The sequence below is a fragment of the Lithobates pipiens genome, unplaced genomic scaffold (genome assembly GCF_037356315.1).
Source record: "Lithobates pipiens isolate NorthernLeopardFrog02 unplaced genomic scaffold, aLitPip1_a1.2 Scaffold_10, whole genome shotgun sequence".
NCBI classification, from domain to species: Eukaryota; Metazoa; Chordata; class Amphibia; order Anura; family Ranidae; genus Lithobates; species Lithobates pipiens.
This window is the reverse complement of record NW_027507686.1, coordinates 3,783,716-3,810,000: the sequence shown is the minus strand read 5'-3', so window position 1 is coordinate 3,810,000 and position 26,285 is coordinate 3,783,716. Positions and strand designations below refer to the sequence as shown.

Below are 26,285 nucleotides of genomic sequence, written 5' to 3'. Positions count from 1 at the left end.
AAAGGGGGCTTGGTCCTTTGGCTGCAAATTGGTCCGGGGCTTAAGTGGTTAAAAAAAATAGGTAAGCACATACATATTTCTTACACTGGTTAGGTCAGCCTAGGTGTTGGGAGGGGGGATGGGAGCATTTTTAAGAATAGTAAGGTTTAGCCTGGAATTCCACTTTAATGGTCGTCCATCGTTGAATGTTAGCCCCCAAGATGAAATTTTCTTTTACTGATATTTTATTAAAGCTTTTCAATATAACAAGAGAAATCCGACACAAATTACACAAAGTACACAAAGTACACATGAATGTCAGCGCACTTTGTACAAATATTGTCCCCCAAATGCAGAATGAGAGCGGAAACCATCCAATATTGTAAACAGAACATGGATGAGGCGGGACACCGATTTGCGAGCCCCAAACCCAACTTTTTACATATTTCCAGCTTCTGATCGGTAGCAGAGGCACGGGATTGTGTTGCTGCGGCGTACCGATGACTTGACGAATCCGGCTGGCCGCGGTTCTTACACAGGGCAGAAAGGACTGAAAACACTGCAACCCACAATGCACTTCAACAGCAACCTACTGAAAGCGGCCCTCCCTCAGCACTGCCATTTCCAGAGACACGGGACATCCGGCCGATGCAAAGAACAGGCGCTGCTGCATTCGGGATGGTCATGTGACAGCCAATGCCACAGATTGCCACTTGAAGGCGCCACATTTCCTGGCAAAGGGTTCGTCTTCAGGCTCGCATATAATGACAGGTATACTTTAAAGCTGCACTTGAAATCTGACTTGTTATCAGTCTCCTGGAGTTGCATGTACAGCAGAGATCGGACTAAAAGAAGCAGCAAAAGGAGCCAATCAGAATTCAGACACAGCTCATCGGTCTACGGCTTCCTTCACTTTTCATTTACAGAGGAGGGATAAGAGAGTTCATTGACGCAGTCTTCTGCCCTGCCAGCTGGGGGGGGGGGTTGCGTTGCAGAGCTGTGCACATCTCAGAACTGGATCGCCAGAAATAAAAATTCGAGTCATTTGCTTGGAATTCAAGTTTAAAGGGAACCTGTCACACCAGACGGTACCCGTGGATCTCACTGTTGGATATTGTGGTTGCCGGATTTTTAAGCATTCCTCAACGAACCAAATCCTCGCAGCAGCATCACCTCCCTGCATTGGATGGGAACCTGCACTGCCAATGAAATCTGTATGCAGCAGAATATATGAACCTAGAGATGTTGGCATCCACTCAAGACCCCAACCCTCACGTAGGCAAAAATCAATGAAGTGAATGTGTCTTTCTTTTTTTTTTTCAGCCCCCAACAAAAAAACTGAAGTAATTCTGAACTTCCCTGAAGAAGTCAGATAATCTGATGCATGAGACCCGGACTAGGGAGCGCAAACCCAGACTAGGGAGCGCAAACCCAGACCCAGACTAGGGAGCGCAAACCCAGACTAGGGAGCGCAAACCCAGACTAGGGAGCGCAAACCCAGACTAGGGAGCGCAAACCCAGACTAGGGAGCGCAAACCCAGACCCAGACTAGGGAGCGCAAACCCAGACTAGGGAGCGCAAACCCAGACCCAGACTAGGGAGCGCAAACCCAGACTAGGGAGCGCAAACCCAGACCCAGACTAGGGAGCGCAAACCCAGACCCAGACTAGGGAGCACAAACCCAGACCCAGGGAGCACAAACCCAGACCCAGGGAGCACAAACCCAGACCCAGGGAGCACAAACCCAGACCCAGGGAGCACAAACCCAGACCCAGGGAGCACAAACCCAGACCCAGGGAGCACAAACCCAGACTAGGGAGCACGAACCCAGACCCAGACTAGGGAGCACAAACCCAGACTAGGGAGCACAAACCCAGACTAGGGAGCACAAACCCAGACTAGGGAGCACAAACCCAGACTAGGGAGCACAAACCCAGACTAGGGAGCACAAACCCAGACTAGGGAGCACAAACCCAGACCCAGACAGCACAAACCCAGACCCAGACAGCACAAACCCAGACCCAGACAGCATGAACCCAGACTAGGGAGCATGAACCCAGACTAGGGAGCATGAACCCAGACTAGGGAGCATGAACCCAGACCCAGACTAGGGAGCACAAACCCAGACTAGGGAGCACAAACCCAGACTAGGGAGCACAAACCCAGACCCAGACAGCACAAACCCAGACTAGGGAGCATGAACCCAGACCCGGACTAAGGAGCGCGAAATCCAGACTCGGACTAGGGAGTGCAAACCCAGACCCAGACTATGGCTCATTCAGATGAAGTCTTTATTAAAGGCTCTCTGAGCAGCGGCTCAAGCCCATCAGAAGGTGCTCTCCAACAGACAATGGCAGCCGCAGCCGGTTGGGCAGACTTCCTGTGTGCTGAACCACTCCAGCATGTGCGATGTGTGTCCTCCATGACCGCAGCTGAGGCAGAAGTTGGAGGAGCCCCGGACAGAAACGTGGCAGATGGCGCATTGGAAGGTGAATCCCTTGCAGATGGCGCACTGCGTTCCCCGCACCTCGCTACGGCAGTGGCTGCAATAGACTCCAAATTCTGATGGAAAAAAAATAAATAAGGATGCACGGTGAGGACAAATCACTGTTCTTATAAATGGAACTAAATAATCAAACTCAATATTCTTACAGGATTGGACACCTAGTGTATAGCACAATGGCAGCAAAAGTTGTCCAGAGCATCCCCTGGCCAATATTCCAATAATACAAAACAAATGGCCACTGTTCCCTCCAGGCACACCAGCCCTCTATTATTATTTATGTGCATCTACTATGGAGGCGCAAAAATGTGAGACTGCAGATAATACATTGAGGTGGCCTCTGCAGCTTATGCAATGTATTTGAAAATGTGTGCACATTAAATCTCTGCTTTTAACGCAAACTGTTGAGTTGGGAATTTTCTTTGGTTTTGCTTTACATGTGTTGCCCTTCCATATGCTCCTTGCTGTGAAGGCCAGTTATAGGTGGGAGCAGTTGCCATTTGTTTGTACTGCGTGTCCATAGACACACACAGGTTTGGCTATGGTAAAACCAGGGCTGAAAACTTCAAGTCCTGAGTCACTAGCCAGGCCTTAAAAACCCCACCAGTTACCCCACCCAACCTCTATCCTATCCCACCCCTAAACACGCCCCTGTAAATTATCTCATGAAATTACACTGCTAAAGGTTTTATACAGAATTTAGATCCAAAAATAAATAACAACAAAATGAACATAAATCGTATCAGTGCTCATCAGTACAGTCCCATCAATGCCCATTAGTGCAGCTTATCAGTGCCACCTAATCAGTGCCCATTAGTGCAGCTTATCAGTGCCACCTAATCAGTGCCCATTAGTGCAGCTTATCAGTGCCACCTAATCAGTGCAGCTTATCAGTGCCACCTAATCAGTGCCCATTAGTGCAGCTTATCAGTGCCACCTAATCAGTGCCCAGCAGTCGGACTCATCCGGGTCCACCGGTGCAGTCACATCATTGCAGCTAAAGAGTGCCGCCTCATCAGTGACGACCAGTGACGCATCAGAGGCCACCAGTGCTGCCTCATCAGAGGCCACCAGTGCCGCCTCATCAGTGGCCACCAGTGCCGCCTCATCAGCGGCCACCAGTGCCGCCTCATCAGCGGCCACCAGTGCAGCCTCATCAGCGGCCACCAGTGCAGCCTCATCAGCGGCCACCAGTGCAGCCTCATCAGCGGCCACCAGTGCAGCCTCATCAGCGGCCACCAGTGCAGCCTCATCAGCGGCCACCAGTAACCAGTGCAGCCTACCATTGCCCAAAAGTGCAGCCTACCATTGCAGCTACCATTGCCCAAAAGTGCAGCCCGGAGGAATCAAGAGGATCTGGCAGCTAGACCGCATAGAGCGGGGATCTCCTGCTGCAACACATCTTGTATATGAATAGCTGTGCTGTCAAACGAAATCCCGCCTCCTGGACAGGCCACTCTAATAGCACACTGGTCCAATGCTGGTCCAGGAGGCCGGACTTTGTTTGAAAGTCCGGCTATTAATTTACAAGGTGTGTCTCGGTGGGAAATTCCTTCCAGCGGCCAGATCCTCCTGTCGGTTTCCTGGCTGATCGCTTCCAGAAGAAGCGGTGTAGCCTTTATTACAGGACATCAGAGCGGGACGGGGGGTGGGGGGGGGGTGGGGGGGTGGGTGGGATGGGGGGGTCAGGGAGTGTCCCTTCAGGCCCGCTCTGATGGCCGCAGCAATTAGCCAGGAAACTGTCAACCTGGTCCGCCCCTGCTCCTCACTCGCCCTCCACTAATTTTCACTAATTTTCACTCACTAATTTTCTGTTATATTTCTGTTAACACTCACCAATTCCGCGATGTGGCTCTGGAGGGCATGAGACAAATTTTAGAACCTCTGCCCTCTTCTCTTGCAGACCCCAGCGGTACAAGATCTCTCCATAACACTTCTTAAAGTCATCAAATTGCTGCACATTTGCTGGGTCCAAAATTCTGTGTGTGGGGGGGGGGGGAATAAAAATAAATTTTATAGTAAAAACACAGAAGAATATAAAACATTACACCAAGAAATGATCAGCACAGTGAAGGGGCGGCTCAGAACTTGGACTTGCATAATGGAGATCTCGGAGTTATCAGGTGTCCCTAGGGGTTCTGAAACACATTTGAGGGTACATGCCGCCACTCAATGTGTGCTTGTGATCCTGCTATCGGTGTTGCAACCCTAAAGAGAACATGTTCAGGTACTTCGAAATAAAACTGACAAGGTTTCCAAATGTCAGGCTTCTTGACTACCTGACATACAATGTATGACTGATAGCAATGGCTGCCTAACAGATTACTCTTCCATAATGAGAATAAAGGTCTTCAGTTTAGGGTTCCTAAATACAAGGATTTTCTTTTAGCTTGCTACCTTCCTCTTGCAGGGCTCAACAAATCCGAGGCACCAAGTCAACTAGAAATTGTGTCCTGGCGCCTGGGCTTTTGTCAGCCCATTTGCTGTTGCAGAGATGCACAATCTGTATCGCCCGCCGCCAAGGACATGCAGTTTCGGGGGCTGGGCAGGTCGTTTTTTTTTTTTTTTTCTACATTTAGCCCTGGCTCCGCTGCCACCCAATTGCTTCAGCACATGCAAGTAAAGTTCCCCCAGCTATGAATCTCAGGCTCCGCTTGCCCATTTGTAGGACCAAGACCAGCATAGCGGGCACCGCAGGGTAGAGGGGAGGGAAGAGAGTGGACATAGTTTACCGCTCTCCTCCCCCATCTTGTTCCTGACCCGGAAACAAAGTGATGTCACTTCAGGGTTGACAGTTTCCCCGGCCAGCAAAGAATGAAGTGAAATGCGATTGTTACATTCAGTGCAACGCAGGGGAGAAATGCAGGGACCTGCATGTCTCATTAAAGAGAACTGGTCACCAAATGATGATCACATAAGGGACTTTTTGTCCCCTATGTGATGAAAAAAAAGTGAAGTAAAAAAAAATAAAAAAAATATTATATATATTTATATAACTATATATATTTATTTTTTTTAATTGTAAAATTTAAAAAAGAGTTGCAATCAAGCACATAAAATCCACCCCCCCCCACATATACACATGTACAAACTTAAATGCACGCATTGGGGGGCCTACACATTAAACCATTGACTGCAATATGCCTTACACATTGCTGCGCACGTGCACTAGCGGATTCCTAGATCCAAAGCAAATTTGTCAAGCCCTGGTCTTGCCTCGAACATTGATGGCCGGACCCACCCTTTCCCACTGAATTCTGGGAATCCTACTTTAAATTACTTCAACACGTTTCTTGCTGAATTCTGCAATCCCTCCTTAGCTCCCCCTTCATCCCAGACTTCTGGAAACCTACTTTAGATGGCTACACCCGTACCCCAAATGAATTTTGGAACTTCCCTTAAAAGGGTCCTGCTTCTTACTGCCTACTCACCTTCCGTCCATTAATTCTGGAATCTACCTTTAACCACCCACTGCCCCTCTCTACTGAATTCTGCAACCCCCCCCCCCTTTACCCGACTACTCTAACCTCCTCCACTCAATTTCGAATATCACTAACTGTCTACTGCTCATTCCCTACTGCATTCTGGATACCCGCTTTAAACTGTCTTCTTTCCCCACTCACTGGATTAAATGGCTGCCCAAACCAACCCCCGCCCCCCCCCCCCGCGCACGTTTAAGGGAAATATTTTTTTTTCCCCACTGCACCCTTTCAATTGATTACCTTTTATTCTTGTCATGCTGTTCTTTCTCCCGTTCCCGAGGGTCCACGTAGTTAATATTGCTATATCGGTAGTCATCAGGAGAGGCGTCGCCCCATGGTACTGCGTGGTCGCCATCTTGTCCACCTGTCCAAAGGAGAACATATAAGAAATAAGGACACAGTCTCTATGCAACCTATATTAAAACGATTGGATATAATACTATATACAATATGTGTGTGTCATAGAGCAGTAAAAACCAGCTGCTCTTTTACTAGTGAAAACGAAAGCAAGAATCTGACTGACTGCTGAGGGTAACTGTGACGGGAGTCACTTTGGGCAGGGGGGCTGGTGGAACCCAGAATCCCTTGGAGAGGTTGGGAAACCCTTGCTTCAGCCCCCAATGCACCTATGTCTAAGTAACCCTGTGTCTATTAGGAGCACAGGGTGACCAAGAAAATAATGGACATTAAGAATGTGACTTGGATTACTTAAAATGGAAGAGTATTATCTATCCACAATATCTCCCAGGAAACATACAGACTAATCCTGGTTTGTTTGATTCTGAGCTATACATGTTAATTGAAAAAGCTGATCACATTGGTCTCTGTACAATGTAGGAGACGTTCCATCCGCTACTAGGGGCTCCTGTTATTATGTGAAGGTGTCATGTGTTTATGATAATGTGTGTTGTGTCTTCTGAGCTAAAAGAGGCAAGCCTGCCCTGAAAGGTCATAACTCTGAGTCACCTAGGCTGTTTAAATGGTTAATTAGCTATGTTAATTCTGTTTCTGGTTACAGTTTGCTAGGGTAATATGTTCAGATGTTCAGAAAGGGGGGGGGGGGGGGGGGGCAGAACATGTCCTCCTGGTGTATATATTTGTGTGAGTTTGTCCAATAAATGACTCCATGTTGCAGCTTTGCAACTGAGCTAGTCTCGCCTGGTTCTTATAATATATGGGCTGTAATATCTGATCTCTGAAGGTCCAGACTGAAGGAAGCAATGTACTGACCGAAGCACTCAAGTGGAGTGCGGCTGGGATCCGTTACAGTAACACATACACTTTTCTTGTGGGTTTCTTATTTTAAAGAGGAAGTAAACCCTGATGGGTGGGGGCAGTGGCTATTTCTACGATCAGCAACTCATTTGAGAACTGCATTCTTGGCGAAAGCGGTGTTTCTTTGGATATTTTAGTGATTTTTGTATAGCATGAATATAAGTAGAAGCTGGGCTTCCCCTATTCATAAGCTAATGAATTTGTTGGGACTGGTTTGTGAAACTCAACTCAGAAAGTAATGTAGACAGGAAGTAGGGGGGGGGGGGGGAGGGAAAAGGACTTCGGCTGGATTCACATCTATGCACTTTTAGTGCTTTTTGCAGATTTGCACTACAGTCCATTTCCTAAATCTGTAGGTACAGCATTTTTGTTTAGTAAAGCAAAGCACATTAATACACTACAGAGTTTTTATTGCTTCCTTGCATTTACCGCAAATTACCTTAACCACTTAAGCCCCGGACCAATTTGCAGCCAAAAGCCCCTTTTTGCGATTCGGCACTGCGTCGCTTTAAAGAGGAAGTAAACCCTGATGGGTTTACTTCCTCTTTTTTTCCCTGCAAAGGTAAAGCATAATGGACTACTATGCATCGCATCGCATCGCATCGCATAGTAGCTCATTATGTGTCACTTACCTGACACAGGAGCCAGCGAAGTCGCCGCTGTCCCCTGTAGTCCACTGCATCCATGTTGCTGGTGGAGTCTCGCAGCTCCGACGAATCACAGCGGCGCAGCCGCGATGACGTCACTCCCACGCATGCGCACGGGAGTCGCGTCTCGCAGCTCCGCCGCTGCCATACGGCGAAGCCGCGATGACGTCACTCCCGCGCATGCGCACGGGAGTCGACAAATTAGGCAAATCCATTCTTGGATTTGCCGCATTTAGTGCGCCTGCGCGCCGCTGTCTACGGCGCATGCGCCGTAGACAGCGGTGCCCATTTTCGGGCAAATATCTCCTAAACCATATAGGTTTAGGAGATATTGCTTGGACCTACAGGTAAGCCTTAATCTAGGCTTACCTATAGGTCCAAGTTGTTTGGAAGGGTTTACTTCCTCTTTAACTGACAATTGCGCAGTCGTGCGACATGGCTCCCGAACAAAATTGTCGTCCTTTTTTTCACAAATAGAGCTTTCTTTTGGTGGTATTTGATCACCTCTGTGGTTTTTATTTTTTGCGCTATAAACAAAAATAGAGCGACAATTTTGAAAAAAATTCAATATTTTCTACTTTTTGCTATCAAAAATATCCACAAAAAAATATATAAAAAATATTTTTTTCCCTCACGGACTCGCCGATCACAGAGCGCGCCGCGCGCGCCCCTCAGGGGGCGCGCAGGCCGCTCGTAACCGGGACGACGTCAATAGACGTAGTCCCGGCAATCTAGGTCCGCGCTAATGCCGTCATTCGGCAATAGCGCGGATCCCAAGTGGTTAAAGAGCCACGTACAGGTACGCGATTGTGCCCAGCCGTGCCATTCTGCCGACATATATAGGCGTGAGGCGGCCCTTAAGTGGTTAAAAGACGCAAAACAGAAGCAGAGGAGGTCTCGCGCTCCTCCATACCCAGGAGTACCTGGTATTTCTCAAAACACTTTTGCAGATGAGCAGAACAAGAAGGAAGCACTGCAAAAGTGAATATAAGTGGGTGGGTGGGTGGGGAGTTGCCCATCAGGAGAACCTGTTACTCTGCTGTAAAGGGGTAAAGTGACACATTATCTACTGAGCAGCACTCTGCAACCACACCAGCCATGCTGGGACCCGTAGTGTTAGGCAAAGATAAAGAAAAAAGTCTTACCACCGCTCCAGCCGCCGGTACCAAAGCCTGGATCTGACATGCTGGACCCTGAACAGGAGGACGTGAAACTGGGCTGAAAAACACAACGGCACACAATGAGTATTGCCATCTTTGCCAACGGAAATGATGGAAAGAGGAGAGCGGGAGTCTTACATATCGGCTGTGGTTGGAGCGGGAAGGGAACGGGTGGCAGGAGGACACGCCATTGCCTTGTGGTTGAAGATGGACCTCAAACATACTACACAGCATGGCCAAGGTCTGGACATCGTGTAAGTGGCAGTAATGGGCCAGCCTATAAGAAGAGAGAGAGAGAGAGAAGTGATAAGACATAGAGAAGTCAGGATTTTAAAGGATAAGTTGACCTTTGGTAACATGTTATACAATGGAGGGAAGAAATTATTTGATCCCCGGCTGATTTTGGACGGGTGCCCACCGACAAAGAAACGATCAGTCTATAATGGCCTTCAAGTATCCTGTTCCCACTTCCGGAAGTGCGAGCCTCGGCCGCGTGACATCACTGCAGGGGTCCCTCCACCTCCCTCATCTCCCTGTCAACAGGCCAGTCAAAGAGAAGAGTGGGGCCTCGCGCATGCGCAGTAGGGTACCCGGTATAAAGCCCGTAAGGCTACACTACCGGGTACCGTTACCCGCAATGGCAGCGGCAGCTGATGGAAACATCAGCTGCGGTGCCGACATCACGGGACTCCAGGACAGGTAAGTGTCCTATTGCTAAATTGCAGCAGCTGCAGTATATGTGTTGGCTGGCTGGCTGGCTTTTATTTATTGTTTTTGTGGGCGGAACACCGCTTTAATCCCAAGAAGAAATTACTTGATTGGCAACAAACAAAAATACGAGTACATTTTTACCCAAGAGACAAACAAAAAACAAAAAAAACACTTACAGTGATTCCAGCAGTTGGCGACCGAATGGGTGACGTGCCCAGGGCGTTTCTGCATCGGGGTCGCATTTGGGGGACAGACACATATCATTAGCAGCAGCAGCCAAAGCCCAAACCTAACAGAGAAAAAATAAATAAAATGAAGGGACCTTGAGGTATCCATATACTATATGACATCCATTGTTCCTCATAACCTTCCCCAGAAGCCCTTCTTATCTCCATTGCATTCTTGTCGATCCAGTGAGGTCAGCACCAGGCCACCAATTCGTAATCCAAGGTTCCACTGTAGTTCCATCTGGTAATCCTGCAAACACCACACATCCCTGTCCCCTTGTGGCCACTCACACTTCACTATTTCTATAGAAAAAAGCCACAGCCGTCACCCACGCCGGACTTCAAACCATTGTCTTACCTGCACCAGATCCCTGCGGCCAACGCTGAGCGCGGAAGCTGCATTCTTCTGACACATCTCCTGGAGGTTACCGCGGTTCAATCTGAACAGAAAGAAAAAAAAAAAAAAGACAAGAAAACAATATTACGGTGATGAAAGCTTAACGCAGGGCACAGATCAGCCTGCTGTTTACTAGCTCAGTATTAAAAGCTTCTAGGGTCACCTGCTGCTCCATATCCAAACCTGAAAGTGGATGAAAAGGCTAAAAAGGGATTTTTCACTTTAATGCATTCCGTGCATACTTACCCGAGCCACATCTCAGTCCAGTGAGGTGCCTGAGAACTGCGGCGCTGCTCTTTCTTCCTTCTCACTGGCTCCTGCTGCTATCAATCAAATGCAGTGGTGTGTGTATATATGTATGTTTCCATATATATATATATATATATATATATATATATATATATATATATATATATATATATACACACACACACACACACACACATATACACACACTACCCTATTCCTATACAGGACAGGAGGATATATATATATATATATATATATATATATATATATATATATATATATATATAAATAATGTGTGTGTGGTGTGTGTATATATGTATGTGTCCGTGTATATATATGGTGTGTGTTTGGTGGTAAGGCCAAGCTGTACAGTGCGGCTCAGGCTAAAGCCTGCATGGAGTACCCGCCCCACAAGCAGCTTGCTGGGGGTGGAGTGCATGAAGACAGGAGGAGTAAGGAGCACTGGTGGGGGGGGGGGCAGAAGAGGAGGATCTAGGGTTCCCCGTTGCGAAATGAGAAGGTAACATATAGCAGCAGAGCAACTAGCAGACAGCACACATGGTGCACAAGTTGGGAACACTATAGTGGACGGTGATCGGGGACTGGGGAGATCAGACTGAGTGGGCAAGAATCAGCAGAGCTGGGGGACCAGGGCAGAAGAAACTAGCAGATACCACACGTGGTGAGCAGAATGGGTGCAATATAGCGGGAGGTGAGTGGGGACTGGAGAGGGAGGAGGATCAGCAAACCTGAGCATTAGCAGAGCTGAGGGTTACTACTGAGTGGGGGATCAGCAGAGCTGGGGGTTACTACTGAGTGGGGGATCAGCAAAGCTGGGGGCTACTACTGAGTGGGGGGATCAGCAGAGCTGGGGGTTACTACTGAGTGGGGGATCAGCAAAGCTGAGGGCTACTACTGAGTGGGGGGATCAGCAGAGCTGGGGGTTACTACTGAGTGGGGGATCAGCAAAGCTGGGGGTTACTACTGAGTGGGGGAACAGCAAAGCTGGGGGTTACTACTGAGTGGGGGATCAGCAAAGCTGGGGGTTACTACTGAGTGGGGGATCAGCAAAGCTGGGGGTTACTACTGAGTGGGGGATCAGCAAAGCTGGGGGTTACTACTGAGTGGAGTATCAGCAGAGCTGGGGGTTACTACTGAGTGGAGTATCAGCAGAGCTGGGGGTTACTACTGAGTGGAGTATCAGCAGAGCTGGGGGTTACTACTGAGTGGGGGATCAGCAGAGCTGGGGGTTACTACTGAGTGGGGGATCAGCAGAGCTGGGGGTTACTACTGAGTGGGGGGATCAGCAGAGCTGGGGGTTACTACTGAGTGGGGGATCAGCAGAGCTGGGGGTTACTACTGAGTGGAGTATCAGCAGAGCTGGGGGTTACTACTGAGTGGAGTATCAGCAAAGCTGGGGGTTACTACTGAGTGGAGGGATCAGCAGAGCTGGGGGTTACTACTGAGTGGGGGATCAGCAGAGCTGGGGGTTACTACTGAGTGGGGGATCAGCAGAGCTGGGGGTTACTACTGAGTGGGTTTCACCAAAGACCGAAAGCCTGATGTAAAGCCTGAGCCCAGGATGGAGGGTCTCCATGGGGACAACAAAATGAATGAGAAACAGTTACAGCAAGGTGCCTGCATTTTGGAGAAGCCGGGAGATTCTTGCATTGCAGATACCCCGGTACAGCTTCCTCCCTTACAAGAACAGCGAGCAACTCAGTAGGGACATCAGCAAATCATCATACTGCTATTTTTTTTTTTTTTTTACGAAAATTTCCGACAAAATAAAAATCTTTGAGGATATTGAGGAGACACAATTAAAGTGAAACATTGGAAAAATAAAAAATTGCAAAGAGGCGGGCTCTTTCTTTGCAAGAGAGACATGCAATGTCTCTTCTGCAATAAAATATACTTAACAGTGCCTTGAAAAAGTATTCATACCCCTTGACATTCCCCACATCTTGTCATGTTACAACCAAAAACATAAATGTATTTTATTGGGATTTTATGTGATGGACCAACACAAAGTGTCACATAATTGTGAAGTGGAAGGAAAATTATAAATGATACAAATAAATATGTGAAAAGTGTGGGGGAGGGGCATTTGTATGGTGCCCCCCGGAGTCAATACTTTGTAGAACCCCCTTTCTCTACAAGTCTTTTTGGGGGTGTCTCTACCAGCTTTGCACATCTAGAGAGGACATTTCTGCCCATTCTTCTTCTTTGTAAAATCTCTCAAGCTCTGTCAGATTGGATGGAGAGCGTCTGTGATCAGCAATTTCCAAGTCTTGCCACAGATTCTCAATGGGATTTAGGTCTGGACTGTGACTGGGCCATTCTAACACATGAATATGCTTTGATGTAAACCATTCCATTGTAGCTCTGGCTGGATGTTTCGGGTCGTTGTCCTGCTGGAAGGGGAACCTCCGCCCCGGTCTCAAGTCTTCTGCCGACTCTAACAGGTTTTCTTCTAAGATTGTTCTGTATTTGTCTCCATCCATCTTCCCATCAACTCTGACCAGCTTCCCTGTCCCTGCTGAAGAAAACCATCCCCACCACATGATGCTGCCACCACCATGTCTCACGGTGGGGATGGTGTGTTCGGGGGATGGGCGGTGTTAGTTTTCCCCACACATAGCGTTTTACTTTTAGGCCATAAAGTAGAATTTTGTTCTCCTCTGAGCAGATCACCTTCTTCCACATGTTTGCTGCCCCCTCCCCCACATGGCTTCTCACAAACTACAAACAGGACTTCTTATGACTTTCTTCCTCCAATGTCTTTCTTCTTGTCACTCTTCCATAAAGGGCAGATTTGTGGAGAGACGACTAATAGTTGTCCTGTGGACAGATTCTCCCCCCTGAGCTGTGGATCTCTGCAGCTCCTCCAGAGTTACCATGGACCTCTTGGCTCTTCTCTGATGAATGCTCTCCTTGCCCGGCCCGGTCAGTTTAGGTGGACGGCCATGTCTTGGTAGGTTTGCAGTTGTGCCATACTCTTTCCATTTTCCGATGATGGATTGAACAGAGCTCCATGAGATGGTCAAAGCTTGGGAGATTTTATTATAACCCAACCCTGCTTTATACTTCTCCACAACTTTATCCCTGACCTGTCTGGTGTGTTCCTTGGCCTTCATGATGCTGTTTGTTCACTAAGGTTCTCTAACAAACCTCTGAGGGCTTCACAGAACAGCTGTATTTATACTTAGATTAAATGACACACAGGTGGACTCTATTTACTAATTAGGTGACTTCTGAAGGGAATTGGTTCCTCTAGATTTTAGTTAGGGGTATCAGAGTAAAGGGGGCTGAATACAAATGCCCCTCCCCCCCACACTTTTCAAATATTTATTTGTAAAAAAATGTTGAAAAGAATTTATAATTATTTTCCTTCCACTTCACAATTATGAGCTACTTTGTGTTGGTCCATCACATAAAATCCCAATAAAATACTTTTAAGTTTTTGGTTGTAACATGAGAAAATGTGGAACATCTCAAGGGGTATGAATACTTTTTCAAGGTGCTGTACATGTCTGTTGCAGCTCAGTTTACATGCCTGTGTGCGGGGACGATTGCACTTTTACAAGTGCAATCGTCCCAAGTCTGGCAAGACTGGGCCGGTGTTGCCGGCACCGGCAGTCTGGCACCGGGAAGAAGTCTCGGAGAAGACGACCGCCCCGGCAAGGGACCCCGCAGTCCCCGGACCCCGAGAACAGGAAGTATTAATGACATCAGCTCCACTGTAACATTTCTACAGAGAAAACCTTCACTTCCCAAATTCAGATCCACTTTAGTGAAAGGATTTCCAGGCCCAGTCCGGGTCATACGTTTATGTCCGGGCGTCTTCCCCGTCACAATACTCACATGTACATCTCTCCCAGGGCTTTGTGCACCGTCAGCAGACAGGAAATATCTTGTATGATCACTTTCCCGGCTGCTTTGATTGGCCGGGAGCTGGAGTCGCTGCTCTCCCGCTTGGATTTCCACCGCCGAGATTTCTAGGGATGGAAAAAAGTTGGACAGAAATGACTTTAGTATATTCTGTAAGAGGAAAGTCAGTTCCCCGGAGAGGGGGAGGGGGAGGGGGAGGGGGAGAGGGGGGGGGAGGGGGGACACTTATAAAGGTTACACTTCATCTGGTGGACAAACGGACTACAAACATTTACTGTAAACATAGAAACCAAATCTGCCGCTCAGCTCTGCGCAACTCTCAACTCCGCCCATTTATCAGCTGGTAACATTAAATGCCTTCCCATTGGCTGTCAGATAACCGGAGAATACAAAGCAACATTCTATCTCTAATCTAGAAAATTCTCTCCATCCAGACTTCCTTCTCCAGGTATGAAGACAACTTCACCGTGCAAACTACTCTCACCTGTCCTCTACTGTAACCAATCCACACACCTTATATACAGATTACTGATCCATCACTGCTTCCTCCTCCACTATCTGACCAGACACCGCCCCCTAATATACAGATTACTGATCCATCACTGCTTCCTCCTCCACCATCTGACCAGACACCGCCCCCTAATATACAGATTACTGATCCATCACTGCTTCCTCCTCCACCATCTGACCAGACACCGCCCCCTAATATACAGATTACTGATCAGCTTCCTCCTCTATTATCTGACCAGACCCACACACTGTCACCTTATATAGATTACTGATCTCCATCACTGCTTCCTTCTCTATTATCTGACCAGACACACACCGCCCCCTTATATAGATTACTGATCCATCACGTCTTCCTCCTCCTCCATCTGACCACATACCGTCACCGTATATACAGATTACTGATCTCCATCACTGCTTCCTCCTCCATTATCTGACAAGACACACACCGTCCACCTTATATACAGATTACTGATCTCCATCACTGCTTCCTCCTCCATTATCTGACCAGACACCATCACCTTATATACAGATTACTGATCTCCATCACGGCTTCCTCCTCCATTATCTGACCAGATACACACTGTCACCTTACATACAGATTACTGATCTCCATCACTGCTTCCTCTTTTATCTGACCAGACACACACCGTCACCTTATATAGATTACTGATCCATCACTGCTTCCTCCTCCTCTATCTGACCAGACACCGTCAACTTATATAGATTACTGATCTCCATCACTGCTTCCTCCTCCATTATCTGACCAGACACCATCACCTTATATACAGATTACTGATCCATCACAGCTTCCTCCTCTATTATCTGACCAGACACCGTCACCGTATATACAGATTACTGATCCATCATGCCCTCCTCCTCTATTATCTGACCAGACACACACCGCCCCCTTATATAGATTACTGATCCATCACGTCTTCCTCCTCCTCCATCTGACCACATACCGCCCCCTAATATATAGATTACTGATCTCCATCACTGCTTGCTTCTCCATTATCTGACTAGACACCGTCACCTTTTATACAGATTACTGATCCATCACTGCTTCCTCCTTTATCTGACCAGACACACACCGTCACCTTATATAGATTACTGATCCATCACTGCTTACTCCTCCTCTATCTGACCAGACACTGTCAACTTATATAGATTACTGAACTCCATCACTGCTTCCTCCTCCATTATCTGACCACACACCGTCACCGTATATACAGATTACTGATCCATCACTGCTTCCTCCTCCATTATCTAACCAGACCCACACCGTCACCTTATGGTGTCCGTTTATAAAGCAGTGATCAGCGGTCATCCAGAGAATCGCCGCTGATCACAGCCCATAAACAGTTTATGAACCAGAGATAATCGGGGGGAGAAGTGTTTGAACTTGTTCCCCCACCGATTATCTCCACACATGGAGAATTCTCATAGACTGACACAGTAAAGGCCAGCTTATGACGCTGCGATCTGAGCGCTTCACCGGCGATCCGTGTCAGAATTCACACTCCCCGATACACCAGCTCAGAGGTGGTGAATCAGGGAGTGAAGAGAGAACGTGGGGGGATCTGAGGAGGAAAGAGGAAGATTTTTAACTTCCTTATACCGAGTTCAGAGCCCCCCCCCCCCCCCCCCCAACACTGTAACCACGCCCCCCTGTCATATTTAGGTGTATACATATACATTATATATATATATATATATATATATATATATATATATAATGTGTGTGTATACACACACACATTATATAAATATAAATAATATATATATAATGTAGGGGGACTCTTTATTTTACTAGCATTAACCACGCTGTCTGTCAGTGTACTGAGCGGTGATAATTTATCACTGCTTAATAAACTGACATCTCGGTGTTTCTGTGATTTTCTAGTAATGTAATCTCGTGAAGTCTCACGGGATTCCAGTATCAGGGGCCGTTCTCCAGTGTCGGAAGCGTTTGTAGATCTCTTCACTCCTCCGAAGGTGAAGTGATCTATTCCGCTTCATAAACAGGCACATAGAGGAGAAAGATCTCCTCCGTGAGTGCCAGAGAACGAAGCGGTGAATAGATTTCACTGCTTCATAAACGGACACCTCTATACAGATTACTGATCTCCATCACTGCTTCCTCCTCTATCTGTAACTATTACACACACCATCACCTTATATACAGATTACTGATCCATCACTGCTTCCTTCTCCACTATCTGTATATAAGGTGATGGTGTGTGTCTTGTCAGATTACTGATCCATCACGGCTTCCTCCTCCTCTGACCAGACACACACCGTCACCTTATATACAGATTACTGATCCATCACGGCTTCCTCCTCCTCTGACCAGACACACACTGTCACCTTATATACAGATTACTGATCCATCACTGCTTCCTTCTCCACTATCTGTATATAAGGTGATGGTGTGTGTCTTGTCAGATTACTGATCCATCACGGCTTCCTCCTCCTCTGACCAGACACACACCGTCACCTTATATACAGATTACTGATCCATCACGGCTTCCTCCTCCTCTGACCAGACACACACTGTCACCTTATATACAGATTACTGATCCATCATGGCTTCCTTCTCCACTATCTGTATATAAGGTGACGGTGTGTGTCTTGTCAGATTACTGATCCATATCACACAATCTATATCCTCCAGTCCTGTATAGTAATAGGGTAGAGTGAGTGAGTGAGTGTGTGTGTGTGTGTGTGTGTGTGTGTGTGTGTGTGTGTGTGTGTGTGTGTGTGTGTGTGTGTATATATATATATATATATATATATATATATATAATCTCCTCCTGTCCTGTATAGGAATAGGGTAGTGTGTGTGTATATATGTGTATATATATATATATATATATATATATATATATATATATATATATATATATAATCACACACACACTACCCTATTCCTGTAGAGGACAGGGGGGAGGGGTGAAGAGGCAGGATCATTCTTGAGAGGCTGAAGGTCCGCTTTAAGTCATTTTAGAAGAAAAAAAAAATTCATTTTTTTTTTATAAAGAGCGTGCAGAAAATATTTAAAAAATGACTTTAGTACTGAAGTGGTTAATTACTGCAGCCATGACAAAAACATCCTAAACATTATAAACAGACAGTATACAAACCAAGTACAAGCGGTCCAGCGTTTCAGAACTTACCTTGCGTAGTAGTGAAGGTCCACCAGATATTTAAAACCCAACAAAAACCTTTAAAAGAAACCACTCCCAAGTTCTCATGCCATCAGTCCCTCGCAGAACTCAACAAGTGCAAACCCCAGAATGACAGATTTTGTGCCCAATAAAGCCCGACCTGCACAAAGTCTGTGAGCAGTCACCAGTGGTTGCACAGTATAGCCAGTCAGACACTTTACAGGCACAACGAGTGGAAGAATTAAAGAAAGGACTGAAGAGCAAGGGAAGGACAAAGCACCCGAAATACAGCACACAAAAAAAGAAATAAGATCGGACAACAGCCAGTGTGGTGTCAAGGCAAGAGAGAGAGGGAGTGCAAACATCCAGCACAAGCAACACAAAGGCGTCGGAGTAACAGTAGACTACGCAAAACAAAGAGGGGAAGCAGATATTAGAAGCGGTGTTAGATGTAACATTCCCGATATATAAAAAGGTAATAAACTAGACAGAGAGCCCAAGAACAAAATACCTGAAGTCTCTCAACCCCCCTCCTGAGTCGGGTAGCAGACAGGCTGCAGCCTTGAAGTGGTCAAACGCTCAATCTTCATTGAAAGAAGTCAATGGGCAGGGTGCCAGGTCAGCGCCCGATGTCCTCTGCGTGTGCAATTGCATTGCATAGGTCGTGGCCTACAAGAGCGACCTCATCGCACCCGGCATATTTTTCATTGGCGGCCTGGGAACGAATTGTCAAGCCCGTAGGAACGCCATCTTTTGTTGCTTATATAGCCTTGCACTTATTTGTTTGTATGTCTGCAATTGCGTATCCAATAGCGGGGAGGGGTTAGTAGGGCCTATTCATCTGTTTTAGAGCAGGACACGGTCATTTGATAATTCAGGGCAGGGGTGGCAATGGGGTGGATTTACTGAAGGCAAATAGACTGTGCACTCAGCAAGTGCAGTTTCTACAGAGCTTAGTAAATGAGGGGAAGCTCTGCTGGACTTCCATCAACCAATCGTGTGCAAGCAAACATGTGGTTTCTATTTATTTATTTTTTCCTTGCATGTGATTGGGTATTATTTGCAAAGTGAAGCTTTACCTCATTTACTAAGCTCTGCATTTGCACTAGAGCTGCACGATTCTGGCTAAAATGAGAATCACGATTCTCGCGGCGTAACATCATCTTTCACATAAAGAAAAAAAAAAATGTGCTAAATTTACTGTTTCATTTTTTTATTTTATTAATTGAAGTGTATTTTTTCCCAAAAAATTGCATTTGAAAGACCGCTGGGCAAATACAGTGTGGCATAAAATATTGCAGAAATTGCCATTTTATTCCCTAGAGTCTCTGATATATATATATATATATATATATATATATATATATATATATATATATATATATATATAAAAATATAAAATGTTTGGGGGTTCCAAGTAACTTTCTAGCAAAAAATATTGATTTTAACTTAAAGAGGAAGTAAACCCTGATGGGTGTTACTTTCTCTTTCATTCCCTGCAAAGGTAAAGCATAATGGACTACTATGCATCGCATCGCATCGCAGTCCATTATGTGTCACTTACCTGACACAGGAGCCAGCGAAGTCACCGCTGTCCCCTGTAGTCCGGAGCATCCATCTTCTCGGTGGGTCTCGCCGATCCGCCGCTGTCATTTGACAAAGCCGCGATGACGTAATTCCCGTGAATGCGCAGGGAGCCGCTACTCGCGGCATATAGCCGTTGGCCACGGCACGCTCAGTGCGCCTGCGCGCCACTGTCTACGGCGCATGCGCCATTGACAGCGGTGCCTGTCTTTCGGTAAACATCTCCTAAACCGTGTAGGTTTAGGAGATATTTCTTGGACCTACAGGTGAGCCTTAATCTAGGCTTACCTGTAGGTCAAAGTTGGTTGTAAGGGTTTACAACCACTTTAAGAAAGAAGTGTCAGAAAAAGATTTAGACTTTAAGTCACTAAACTTCCTGCATTTACACTTGAAAGCTTGGCAGACTGTCCAGATTATTTGTTTACACAAGAAGTTCTATCCCTTTCTAAGAAGTAAGCATTAGTTACAATGTTTCAAGTTCTAAACTTGGCAGACTGCCCGGGATGCTTTCTTTTGACAGCTGAGTGAGCAGATAATCTCTCCACTTGTTTATATGAAAGAATTGCCTACTCTCAGCAGGAGAGATCGTGGGGGCGGGGTGAATCGAGATTGCGATTTTGTAACGATTAATCATCCAGCTCTAATTTGCACAGCCCATTAATCTTTAGTAAATCAACACCCATGACTCCTGATAGCCCACCAACAAGATAAACTCACCGATCCAAGCTCCCTCACTGCCACCTCTCTTCAGGAGTCGACCCTGGGTAGGCTCTGGTCATGTGACAGCCCCTCCCCCCCGACTTGACGGTATTTGGGTTTGGCAACTTGCCCTTGAGGCCCGAACACTGCTATAAGGGGGAGGTTGCCGCCCCATACTTAGAAATCCCACTTTGTTAGTACAATGGAGCAATGAGGAGGTGGCGAGAAAGCACGGAGGCAGGAGTCTGCCTTGATGGGGGAGGGGGGGTAATTAGAAGGCATTATAACTTTTCCTTTTAAGAGCTCTGTCCTGGTAGGCAGTTTACGGGCGAGTAGTAAGTGTTCAGCACAGACCATCGACCACTGCAAGGACTTCATTACACTCAGAGTTGTGCCGGAGACAGAATTGTGATCTTGGGTTCTCTGATTATTCATAGAGATGTGCAGGGAACACAAGGTGGGTTACTCAGCAGAGGGCACAATACCGGGAAGTCGTTAATCACTTGGATGGACCAGCGCCGGCGTGCAGACAGCGGGGTTGTCTGTGCAATCAGAAGACGAGGAAAAGAAGCAAAGTAAGGAGGAGATACAGAAGAAAGGGGGGGAAAAAAGGGGACAAAAGAAAAAAAAAATTATCAAGAAAATGGCTAGAAATTGTCTGATTGGCCATTGAGGCTCAGTTTAACCTCTCCCATCCAATAGTAATCAACGAGGCCAAATTCCACTTGTGACACTTTTGGGGTTGTTATGGATTCCAGAAAGTGAACTTACTCACATGGGGGGGTGGGGAGGGAGATCTAGACTTAATACTTATTGTGGATAAAGATGAATTTCAGGTATGGTATATTTTTACACTTACATGCGTGCATCTGGAAAGTATTCACAGCGCTTCACTTTTTCCACATTTTATATTACAACCTTATTCCAAAATGGATTAAATTAATTATTTTCCTCAAAATTCTAGAAAAAGGTAGAAGTGCATGTGATCAGCACAGGGCCAATCAGAACTGTCCAGACAGAGGGTCAGGGGTCCTGCAGCCTCATAGGACAGTCAGAGTAGAATGAAAACTCCTCCTACATGCTTTAACAAGACACTGATAGAAGTCACAAGATTGCGATATACTGCTGATGAGAAAAGGTATTTAGCAGTTTATATTTACTAAAATAATTACATTTCCATGTTCTGCGTACTGTGGGAGAGCAGATATATTGAATGAAGGCTCCTGGGGAGAACAGATATAGTGAGTGCAGGCTCCCGGGGAGAGCAGATATAGTGGGTGCAGGCTCCCGGGGAGAGCAGATAAGGTGAGTGCAGGCTCCCGGGGAGATCAGATATAGTGAGTGCAGGCTCCTGGGGAGATCAGATATGGTGAGTGCAGGCTCCCGGGGAGAGCAGATATAGTGGGTGCAGGCTCCCGGGGAGAGCAGATATAGTGGGTGCAGGCTCCCGGGGAGAGCAGATATAGTGGGTGCAGGCTCCCGGGGAGAGCAGATATAGTGGGTGCAGGCTCCCGGGGAGAGCAGATACAGTGAGTGCAGGCTCCCGGGAAGAGCAGATACAGTGAGTGCAGGCTCCCGGGAAGAGCAGATACAGTGAGTGCAGGCTCCCGGGGAGAGCAGATATGGTGAGTGCAGGATCCCGGGGAGAGCAGATATAGTGGGTGCAGGCTCCCGGGGAGAGCAGATATAGTGGGTGCAGGCTCCCGGGGAGAGCAGATATAGTGGGTGCAGGCTCCCGGGGAGAGCAGATATAGTGGGTGCAGGCTCCCGGGGAGAGCAGATATAGTGGGTGCAGGCTCCCGGGGAGAGCAGATACAGTGAGTGCAGGCTCCCGGGAAGAGCAGAAACAGTGAGTGCAGGCTCCCGGGGAGAGCAGATACAGTGAGTGCAGGATCTGGGTTTAGTAACAGATTAAATTGCTAATATTTTTCCACCAGGTCTTCATTCCTTCTACATGTATGGAATTCATTTTATCCACTTGCTTTTGTTTCAGCGATAATAAAAAAAAAAAAAAAATCACCATTTTCTTTTCCTGTGGAAGGGAGGATGAGGACAGTGCAGAGATTGTCAGTCTGGGTATCAAATCTCCTGATGACCGTTTTCACAAGTACTAAACTGATTGGCACAAGAGGAATGGCATTTGACTCAAGCTGGCCATACATGTACAAATTTCTTGGTGGACTGAACAAGAGACATCCATAGGATTTCCCCATCCATGTTGAACATCATGGATAGAGAGATCTCCCACTGCTGGCTATTGCATTCTAAAGTTGTGAAAGGACGGGGGGGGGGGGGGGCACCATCAGTAGCGCGTTTAGGATTTGTGCTGCCCTAGGCCTGACTAAACTCGTGCACCCCCTAATTTAAATATGGCCCACCCCTTCCTGTCAAGGCCACACCCCTTACTGTTTAAGACCCGCCCAGAAAATTTTCGAGTGGGGACACTAGGTGTGGTCCAGGATGATAGGACAGTCAAAATTAGAAGCGGCAAGGCGTGCCCCTTCCCAACCAGTTGCGGAATGCCGGCCACCCGCATACCGGAAGCAGTGCGGCCGCTTTATGGGGGGCACCAGACTAAATTTGTACTGAGCCTCTGAAACGCATTGGCTGTTACAAAATAATAAAAAAATCCTGGCTGATGTTTCTTCCACCCGACTTTCATTTCTCCATCAAAGCTTGTGGAGCCGGGTGGTGTTGCCACAGCTCAACTTTCCACTGAATAATGGGGATTAACTTTTAAAGTACTTTTTTTTTTTTTTTTTTTTATAAAGCTTTTTCAAGTGACAATTTTGACCTAAAGCTGCACAAAAATGCGCCAAAAAAGGTACTTTTGCAGACTAATTTATAATATTTTATTCATGTCAGCTGCAGCTTTGTGATATTTTTTTTTTCACATAGTGCAAAGTTATTAACTAAAGCTTGAAAGATTCCAAGTAGAAACTGTAAGCTATAAAACGCTCCCCTCAATGCGGGGTACAGGTGTAAGACCCAATCAGGCGATTGCTCGATGCCAACGCAAAGTAAGTGGCTGGAAATACTGAACTGGTATAGAAGTACGGGAATCGAGAAGGGCTTGAAAGCACCTTTACTTGTCTACAAAAGCACACTAAATCTAGAAGAAAGCTGTACTTTGGTTACAAAGCCAATATTTTTTTTTAAATTAAAATAAAAAAAGAAGTTATACTTGCCTGTTCTGTGCAACGGAATTGTACAGACCGGTCCCTTACATGCTCTTCTGGAGTCGTCCCTCCCCCCCCCCCCCGCCATGCTGTCCACTCCTCCTTTCCTGCGGGCGCCCCCTCAGTACATGACTATATGGGTGCACTCCCAAGCTGGGCTGTGTGCGTCCATAGATACATACGGTGTGGCTTAGCCACCCCCCACCCCATTCCTTCTCGCAGGAATTGTCAGACAGCGGGAGCCCTCAATAACTCCCGCTGCTCTCAGAGTCTCCAGTGAAACCTGAGTTAATGAGGGAATGCCTCCCACAGCCTTATAATGCTCTGCCAGTGGGGAGTGCAGGGAGCCTTCCGCATCAGCAGAGTACAATGATCACTGCTGGTGGTTATAGCCAATGGCAGCATTCGGGCAACATAAAAACTCAACAGGCTGGTTGTACTGAAGTCAATTTATCAATCAACGTCAGTACAACCAGCCTCTTAAGACGGTCAAGAAATTGTAAGAATCAGTAAAAAAAATATTTTTTTTTTTTTTAAGAGGTATGCTGTGTAAATAGAAACAAAGGGTTTTCTCAAATTCGACTGCAAAAGTGGAAATACACTTTAAGGCCACCATACACGGCTCAATTTCCTACAGGCTGAACGAGAGAACTTCAAAAATAAAAAAATGTAAACTCGCCTAGATGGCTGCAGCATTGATCCGATTCTGTAGATGTCCCCTCCCCCTGCCGCCTCTCCCCCAAAAAACTGAGTGATCAAAGACAGCTGATCGTTCGGTTCTCGGGCCTCAATGAGCAGCGAGCCAGTGACTGTCCGTCACCAGGTCTCTGCACTGCCGCTCCAGCACTCACTGTAGAGTCGGGCAGTGGAGGAGGGCGGGAGCGGCTGGATAAAGCTCACAGCAGCTCGCTGAGAGGCTGAGCTAACTGCCGGCAAGACATCTGGGCAGACCTGGGAGCAGAATTGTGACGTCAGCGAAGTTTAGTTGGTTGAATCTGGGTCACAGAAGTGCACTTAGTTCTGCAAAAAGCTTTAGCATTTGTAAAACTGGTACGTGTTAAAGAGGAAGTAAACCCTGACGGGTTTACTTCCTCTTTGATTCCCTGCAAAGGTAAAGCATAATGGACTACTATGCATCACATCGCATCGCATTGTATAGTAGTCCATTATGTGTCACTTACCTGACACAGGAGCCAGTGAAGTCACCGTTGTCCCCTGTAGTCCGGAGCCTCCATCTTCTCGGTAGGTCTCGCTGCTTCGCCGCTGTCATTTGACGAAACAGCGATGACGTCACTCCCGCACATGCGCACGGGAGCTGCCACTCGCGGCATATCGCCGTTGACAGCGGCGCGCTCGGTGCGCCTGCGCGCCTCTGTCTACAGTGCATGCGCCGTAGACAGCGGTGCCTGTCTTTCGGCAAATATCTCCCAAACCGTGTAGGTTTAGGAGATATTTCTTGGACCTACAGGTAAGCCTTAATCTAGGTTTACCTGTAGGTCAAAGTTGGTTGTAAGGGTTTACAACCACTTTAATTGATTATGAAAATAGTAATCAATTTCATAATCGATTAGCTGTCGATTAATCGTTTAGTTGTTTCAGCCCGATCGAATTTAATTTAAATTTCTGCAAGCCGTCTATGGGGCTTTTACCTTTAGGTCCCCCCTTATGGGCCATCAGTACATATCTGGTTTACACGTCTCCTTTTGTATGTGGGTGTTGGATCCAGTCAAACCCGAAGACAAAAAAACGGGAAGGTTTTATTGTTTCACAACCAAGAAGAACGGTTTGTTCCCGGGAAAAAAGTGGAGTAGAATAGGAGCTTAGAAGGCCCCCCCGAGTGCTATGCTGTGTTTGCAGCAATAAGATAAATATACCACAAAAGACAGATTTGGGGTAAAACTGAAGGGCAGACACGGTGCAGCAAGAATTAGGTTTACATTCCATTTTATATTTTTGAATGCGTCCCTTTTAGAAATGCAGACACACAGAAAACTGTGCAGTACCTCTGTATGACCTGCACTTCATTCCGTGCCGTTTGTTTTATTTCCGGGAACGTTTATAAACCCCCAATAATAAGTAACTCAGTATCTCGGGCGATTGAGGGCATACCAAATATTCTAGAAATCGAAAATTCAAAACACAAAAAGGTGCCAGAAACTACCACTTCACAGTTATATAGAGTTAAAGTGGAAGTAAACCCATCGATTTAAACAGTTAAAAAAAAAAAAAAAAAAAAAGGCATGCCGGGAATGCTAACTGCACATTGGCTGTGCTCTCAGCCAAACTATCAAACCATCCAATGGCTGGTGTCATAACGAATCACATGTGCAGCACCATAGCAATTGAAGATTAAACAGAGGCAAAGATGGCAGCTTCCTTGGCTAAAAACGATAGGGGAGTTTACTTCCACTTTAATAATGTCATTTTATTACATATACCAAAGTTTAAAATATCATTGAAAGTTTAAAAACCACCACAAAAGGGTTGAATGAATGAAATACTTGTATAGCGCACAATGCGAACTGAATCGCCTCTAGGCGCTGTGGCGAGCTTTGATCATCTGCTAAAAGAGGAAGGTCTCGAGTTTTTTCCTAAAAGCCAGGTGATTTTCTTCCTGGCGGATGT

General features: G+C 46.6%; 1 protein-coding gene across 2 annotated transcripts in view; it reads right to left on the bottom strand.

Moving 5' to 3' along the window:
- Positions 1–206: 206 nt before the first annotated feature.
- WDR59 (WD repeat domain 59) overlaps positions 207–26,285 on the bottom strand; it is a gene marked incomplete at its 5' end in the record, with an annotated part of 58,262 nt that continues 32,183 nt past the window's right edge. The window contains 9 exon segments of one of the 2 annotated variants that reach the window (XM_077451124.1): positions 207–2,541; positions 4,319–4,461; positions 6,205–6,328; positions 9,032–9,104; positions 9,185–9,323; positions 9,934–10,046; positions 10,343–10,424; positions 14,495–14,628; positions 20,967–21,023. In XM_077451124.1, coding sequence (XP_077307250.1) covers positions 2,306–2,541; positions 4,319–4,461; positions 6,205–6,328; positions 9,032–9,104; positions 9,185–9,323; positions 9,934–10,046; positions 10,343–10,424; positions 14,495–14,628; positions 20,967–21,023 — 1,101 coding nt within the window. 2 annotated transcript variants of the gene reach the window in all.